The sequence below is a fragment of the Terrapene carolina genome, unplaced genomic scaffold (genome assembly GCF_002925995.2).
Source record: "Terrapene carolina triunguis isolate 2854851 unplaced genomic scaffold, T_m_triunguis-2.0 Scaffold34470, whole genome shotgun sequence".
NCBI classification, from domain to species: Eukaryota; Metazoa; Chordata; order Testudines; family Emydidae; genus Terrapene; species Terrapene triunguis.
The window spans coordinates 3,252-10,055 of record NW_020698821.1 but is presented as its reverse complement, the minus strand read 5'-3'; the positions used below and the strand labels follow the sequence as shown (position 1 = coordinate 10,055).

The following is a 6,804-nucleotide window of genomic DNA, read 5'->3' as shown; positions in this document are numbered from 1 at the left end:
CAAGGCCGACCATCCCAGCCACACTCCCCTGTCAGCATTCACAGACCACAGTAAGAACAGACCCAGTTCGTCACACCCCCCCAGTACTGAGCCCCTCTCCCCCCACCGTACCGAGCTCCCCCGAGCTGTTGCAGAGGTTCCTCTGCCCCTGGCAGGTTCGGCTGTCCCCATGGGTGGTGTTGAGGTCCCAGGCCATGCTCCCTCCAGGGCACTCCAGGGCACGCGGCAGGGATCTGGACAAGAGACAGTCAGAGGAGCAGGGCTGCTCTGAGCGGTGGGGAGGTCCCTATTGCCCCACACCGGAGACCCCACCGGCTTCCCAGGAACCAGCAGCTAAGCTCCACACGGAGCCCCGTGTGTGTGTGTGGGGAGAGTCAGCCCCCCATCCGCCCCCGCACCCAGGGGCCCCTGAGCCCCTTCCCCCCACTCTCCCTGTTGAGCCCCTGCCCCACTGAGCCCCTATCCCTGCCCCCCTCTTCCTCCCAGCAGGACAGCGCCGGTGCCCTCCCTGTCCCCAGGGCTGCCGGCCCCGCCCAGCCCGGCACTCACAGGCTCTGCAACCTGGTGAAGCCCTGGAAGGAGATGTTGCTGATGTTCTCCAGGGGGTTCTCGGTCAGGTCACTGCAAACAGACGGATCCCGCGGCATTAACCCTCCGTTCCCAGGGCCTGCCCAGCACCCTGGGAAAACAGTGCACACCCAGGTCTTCCCCCGGCCTGGGCCGAGCGCTCTCCCTGGGCTGGGGCTCCCCTCCCCGGCCTGGGCCCAGTGCTCTCCCTGGGCTGGGGCTGCCCCCCCTCCCCTCCCCAGGCAGGGCCCCAGGAGACCTGGCTCTGTCCCCACCCTGTTGAGAGACCTCGGGCGAGTCTCTGCCCCGCCTGGGTCTGTCTTGTCCCCCCTCCCACCCCGCCTGGTCCAGTCAGACTGGGACCGTCCATCCCAGGGGGAGAAGCGCCTGGCACGACGGGACCCTCTAGGGCAAGGGGTGAGGCCGGAACAAGGGCTGGGCGAGCAGGTGCACCAGCCACCTCCCACTCCAGGAGAGGATCCCCCAGGATTTCCCTGCCCTCACTCCTGGAGGATGGGGGGGAGGGGAGGAAGGGGGCACTGCAGGGACTTGCCATGGTTAATGGAGGGGGAGGTAGCGTAACACCCCCCCAGAGAGCGCCAGCCCGGCGCAGCTCCCACACGGGGGAGCACAGAGACGGGCATATGGACTTCAGAGCAGCCAGCTGGGCAGGAGGGAGGGGAGGCCGGAGCGGGAGTCAGACACAAAGCTCTTCCCCCAGCAGAGGGGGGCCCGGCTGGGGGAGCCCCGAGGAGGGGCTGGGAGCGTTGCTGCTCCCCGGCAGGGACTGTCCCTCCCAGGGAGCGCGGAACAAGCTCAGGCTTGTGCTGAGAGGGGAAGGTCCAGCCCCCCCCGCCCGCCCTTCTCCAGCAGTCAGTGGGGGACGGGGAATGCAGCAGGCCCCGAGCCAGAGCACCACAGGGGGTCTGGGGCTTGCACCCAGCCTGTCCCCGGCAAGGAGCTCCCTCCTCACCCCTCGCTCTAGACCTCGAATTCCCAGGCCCCCCTACAGCGCATCCCCCCCCCCCCCCCGTGGGGTGGTTGGACTCACATGACAACAGCAGTGCTGGCATCCGGGAACCCAGCACCGAGGAACGTCAGTGAGCAGTTGCCCAGATCCAGCCTGGGAAGAGTAGAACAGTCAGAGGTACTGGGAGCCCCAATGCACCCCCCCAAATGCTATCCCCTCCCCCATCCCTTCCTTCTCCCACCTGCCCTGCACACGACTCCATACACCCCCCACCCCACTTCCTTCTCTATGCACCCCAAGGCCTCCATCCCCCCCTGCACACAACTCCATACCCCCCACCCCCTTCCTTCTCCACGCACCCCCAGGCCTCCATCTCCCCCCTGCACATGACTCCATACACCCCCCACCCCCCTTCCTTCTCTATGCACCCCAAGGCCTCCATCCCCCCTGCACACGACTCCACACCCCCCACCCCCACGTCCCTTCCTTCTCCATGCACCCCCAGGCCTCCATCTCCCCTGCACACGACTCCACAGCCCCCACCCCCACGTCCCTTCCTTCTCCATCCCCCCATCCCCAGGCCTCCATCTCCCCCCTGCACACGACTCCATACACACCCCCAACCCCACGTCCCTTCCTTCTCCATCCCCCCACCCCCACATTTCCCCCATCCATATCCTTGTCCTAGGCAGGCACAAGGCTGGAGGGTCTGAGCTGGGCTCCGGGGGCCAGGCTGGCTCCATGGAGGGCTCTGCTGCCGTTCACACTGGGGGGTGGGGGGCACCTACTGCCAACAGCGGTTCCAGGCTCTCCCCGCCTGCACTTGGCTCTTCCGGGATGCAGGGGCCCAGGGGGTGTCACCTCTGGGGGGCTCCCTGCCCCCTGGAGACTCAGCAGAGGTAGAGGTGAGGCACCCCCCTGCCCAAGGCTGGCTCTCCCCTACCTATCCCACAACCAGCTGCCCCTCAGCCTGGCTGCAGAGACCCACTGGGGCCCTGGCGCTGCCAAGGCCCAGAAGGGAACCTCTGGGGGCAGCCGTCCAGGCTGCCCCATTGTTGGCTGCTCACGCGGGGCTGGGCGTGCCCGGGGCTGGCTGCCCTGCCAGGGTCTAGGCCCAGCCCTGCGCCCCCCTGCCCGGTCAGCGCCCCACACCACGCGGGCGGTGGGGAGGGGGGCTGGCCCCACTCGCTCACTCACCCCACGATGACGGGCTCCGGCTCCCCGCTGAGGCAGCAGCGCCCCTGCAGCGCCAAGGCCGGGCGCGACGCGCAGTAACGGGCCACGCTGGAGCCGCTCCGCACCGGGCCCGGGCAGCAGCTGCACACCTGGGGGGGGGGGGGGGGGGGGGGGGGGGCGGGGGGGGGCCGGCCCCCCACCCCTCCCCCCCCCCGCGGTGCCCGGCCCCGCCCCGGGACACCCCCCCCCGCCACCCGGCCCCGCTCCGGGACACACCCCCGCGGTGCCCGGCCCCGCTCGGGGACCCCTCCCGGGATCCGCTCGGACCGATCCCAGCCCGCACCTGTCTGAGCACAGCCCGGCCCTGCGCAGCGTCCGGTCAGAGCGCGGTGCCCCCAGCACCACCGGACCGGACCGCGCCGACCGGGCATCACCGGACCGACCCCCCGCCCCGGCAGCGTCCGGTCAGAGCGCGGTGCCCCCGGCACCACCGGACCGGACCGACCCCGCCAACCCCCCGCCCCGGCAGCGTCCGGTCAGGCACCCGGCACCCCCGGACCGGGCAGGACCGGACCGGACCCCCGGACCGCCCCGCTCTCACCGCGCTCCGCCCGGCCGCGCCGCCCCGCCAGGCCGCCAGCCCGAGCAGCAGCCGCAGGAGCCAGGCGCGGGGCCCGGGCCCGCTCGCCACCGGCCGCCCCATCTCCCGTCCGGCAGCCCCACGTGACGCGGGCGCGAGTCATGTGACGTGGGCCGCAGCTCTGGCGTCACATGATCGCAGCCGGCAGGTCACGTGACAGCTCCCGCCGGGCCCCAAACAAGCCAGCCCCGCCCCCAGACCCTGAGCCCATGGCCCCGCCCCGCATGGCCCCGCCCCCGCCTCCGCCTGGGGGCGGGGTCTCGCCACGTGACCCTTCCGCAGCCCCAAGAGCCCCCCCCCCTTCTGACCCCCCCCCCCCACCCCCCCCCCCCCTCTGCCCCCCCCCCGCACCCCAGCCCCTCCCCAGTGACCCCCACTCAGAGCCCCTCCCTGTAACCTCCCAGCCCTGTCCTCCCAAGCATGAACCCGCGAGCCCCTCTCTTCCCATGTGACCCCCCTGCCCAGATTCCCGCACCCCTCTATCACCCCCCGCACCCTAGCCCCTCCCCAGTGACCCCCACTCAGAGCCCCTCCCTGAACCCCCCTGCCCTGCCCTCCCAAGCATGAACCCGCGAGCCCCTCCCTTCCCATGTGACCCCCCTGCCCAGAGCCCCGCCCCCTCTGTGACCCCCCCGCACCCCAGCCCCTCCCCAGTGACCCCCCACTCAGAGCTCCTCCCTGTAACCCCGAGCTCCCCTGCCCTGCCCAGAGCCCTGCCCTCCCAAGCATGAACCCGCAAGCCCCTCCCTTACCATGTGACCCCCCTGCCCAGAGCCCCATTCCCCTAAGTGTGACCCCCCAGAGCCCCTCCCTCCCCGTGTGATCCCCATGACAGTCTATACCATTATCTTTACCACTTTTACAAGACTATGATAAATTTAGTACAAAATATGCCTTGTGAGGTATCCTTAGGAAACTCATAATCCGCTGAACAATATTGTCCTGGTAAAATGTTTATATCCACATTGTATGTAACAGGTACAAGATTCTCCTGTATAACGTTGCTGTAACATACTCCAGAGTTAGAAAGGCAGGTCCAAACTAGACAACTCAGAGACACAGACACACTTGCACCCCAGCCAGGTGTTAATGGACCATCACCTGCTTAAAGGGCCTTTCTCAGGCAGGGGGAAGGTGTGAACAAGACAGTTACATTTCATCACAAGGAGGGTTCAAACCTCACATCCGCAAGAGACTGTTTGTTACCATGACTCAGCAAGGATGTTTCCAGCACAAGAAATTGAACGATAACGCGGGAGGAAAACGCTTGACCTCACACTCCTCCTTCGTCGCTGCTCATGACATCAACGACTCTCAAAGAGTTGAAGTTGGAGAGCGGGGGAGTCCTGGCTGGAGGCTTTTCAGCCAGTATAGACGACTGTCCGCTTCTGCTGAGAAACCTTTTGCTGTGTACCTGGGAGTAAGATAGGTGCTGGAGGCTGGGTGATAACTGGCCAGGAGTGGCGGTTCCCCAGCAAAGCTGTGTAAAAGGCACCCCAGGTTGGAGAACCGAGGAGATACCGCTGTTCACAGTGCAGACTGTACCCGGGCAATGTCACCCCCCCATGCCCAGAGCCCTGCTCTCCCAAGTGACCCCCAGAGTCCCTCCCTCCCCATGTGACCCCCAAGCCCCTCCCTCCCCATGTGACCCCCCAACTCCAGAACTCTGCTCCCCAGAGCATGACCACCCAGAGCCCTCCCTCCCAGTGTGACCCCCCACCCCAGAGCACCACCCTACCCATGTGACCCCCCTGAGTGCCACCTCCCTGTATGATCCCCCCATGCCAGAGCACCGCCTTCCTGAGTGAGAACCCCCTACCCCAGAGCAGGAGCGCTGCCCTCCCCATGTGTGATCCCCCCATCACAATTCACAAGGTCGGTGGCTACGCCCCAGCTCTAGAACAGTCTCTGGGAGGGGCCTTCAGTGACCAAGGCCCCCCGGGGTCTCACTCTTCCCCCAGGGTGAGCCACGCGGCCTCCCCGCCTCCTGAGACTGGGCCCCTGGGGCTGCAGCCCCCCTGCCCCACCCCAGGAGCTCCGGGCAGCAAGTCTGGGACAGACCCTGGGGGAGACGTGTACAATCTGGGGGAGCCGCACCCCCCCCCCCCAGCGTCTGCGGGGACACCCAGCCAGCGCGGGCAGACAGGCGGGTGTATCCATGGCCTGGCACACGGCACAGGCAGCCCTGGGGTAGCCCAGAGAAAAGAAAGTTACAGCAGAGTCCGTTCTGGTCAGCACAGAGCCCTGTCCCTCTGACCCCTCTTTGTCGGCCCCCAATAAGCCCGCAGCAACCAACTCTTAGCCACCCCCCTCACCATCACTCCCCAGTGTTTTTTCCCCAGCCGGGCAAACACAGCACCTTAAACTGGGGCAACAATTTGGTTCCCTGCGGAATTGGCATCCTGGGGTCTTTCCCCATTTACCCCTCTGGGGGGCCACTTGCCCCTCGGCTTCTCCAGCTGCAGGTCCTGCTTTCACTGCTTCTGGCCCGCCCGTTCCCTCTCACAGTCTGCTAGTCTCTGTGGCTGGAGCTCCAATTCCCAGCGCTTCAAATCCCAGTCACTGGTACAAGTGACCCTGCTCAGGTCAGTCTGGAAGCAGGAAGAGATGTGACAAAGTTTATAATATTTCTATGAAGCCGATGTGTGCCTCAGTTTCCCTGGTATGCGCCATTGTTACTGGGGGGGGGGAGTCTGCTTTCGGCAGAGGCTCAGAGGCACAGGTGTGAATGGTGTCTAGCTGTCTGGGGCCTTAGGTCCCATCTCAGGGGAGGATCTGAGAAGACAATGACAGATCCAATCACCGGGACTTTGATATCTCTGGGTTTCCTAAGGAGAGGTGGGGAAGTCCCTATGCCTCTGGGCCCTTGGTTGCTAGGTATCAAAGTCCCGGTGACTGGCCTTGTCCTTGGCCTCTGTGGGTCTAGGCACACACATGCTTCATACAAACATGACGAAAAATTCTCACGGGTCACATCTCTCCCGACTTTGAGACCGAACAGAGCAGGGACCTGGCTGAAGCAGCGGGAATTGGAGCTGGATGGGGAACTAGGTCTTGAGGCCCCGGCTGGTCTTTCTGCCCCTGCTTCTGTCACTCTCCGAGCCTCTTGGAGCCCTGCTTGGTTCTACGACCGATCGTCTTTCTCCAGCCATGCAACCAGCTGCCCCTTGTTGAGCTTCCCCACACGTAACGTCTCTCCCTGCACGGGCTTGCGATGTCCCTCTCAGGGAGACGGTTTTCTTGCTGTTTCCTTTAACAACCCTTGTTTTACTGCCGTACGTCACTTCCTGCAAAGTACTTCTTGTGCATTCAGCATCCCACCTCTGCCACCACCTGTGTATTAGCCTGCTCAGAGAGCAAACACACCTTCCCCCCCACTAGGTAACAATGGCGCTTAGAGGGGAAACTGAGGCACACATAGGCTTCATACAAATATTACAAAAATATTCCT

At 65.3% G+C, this 6,804-nt stretch overlaps 1 protein-coding gene across 1 annotated transcript; it reads right to left on the bottom strand.

The window, feature by feature from the left end:
* Positions 1-111: 111 nt before the first annotated feature.
* ATRAID (all-trans retinoic acid induced differentiation factor) lies at positions 112-3,449 on the bottom strand (the record flags this gene model as incomplete). The annotated part of the gene is made up of 5 exons (XM_026646225.2): positions 3,315-3,449; positions 2,735-2,862; positions 1,619-1,690; positions 550-621; positions 112-233 (listed from the first exon to the last, which is right to left on the bottom strand). Coding segments are annotated over exons 1-5 (496 nt in total), but the record flags the coding sequence as incomplete, so codon positions are not given.
* Positions 3,450-6,804: the final 3,355 nt, after the last annotated feature.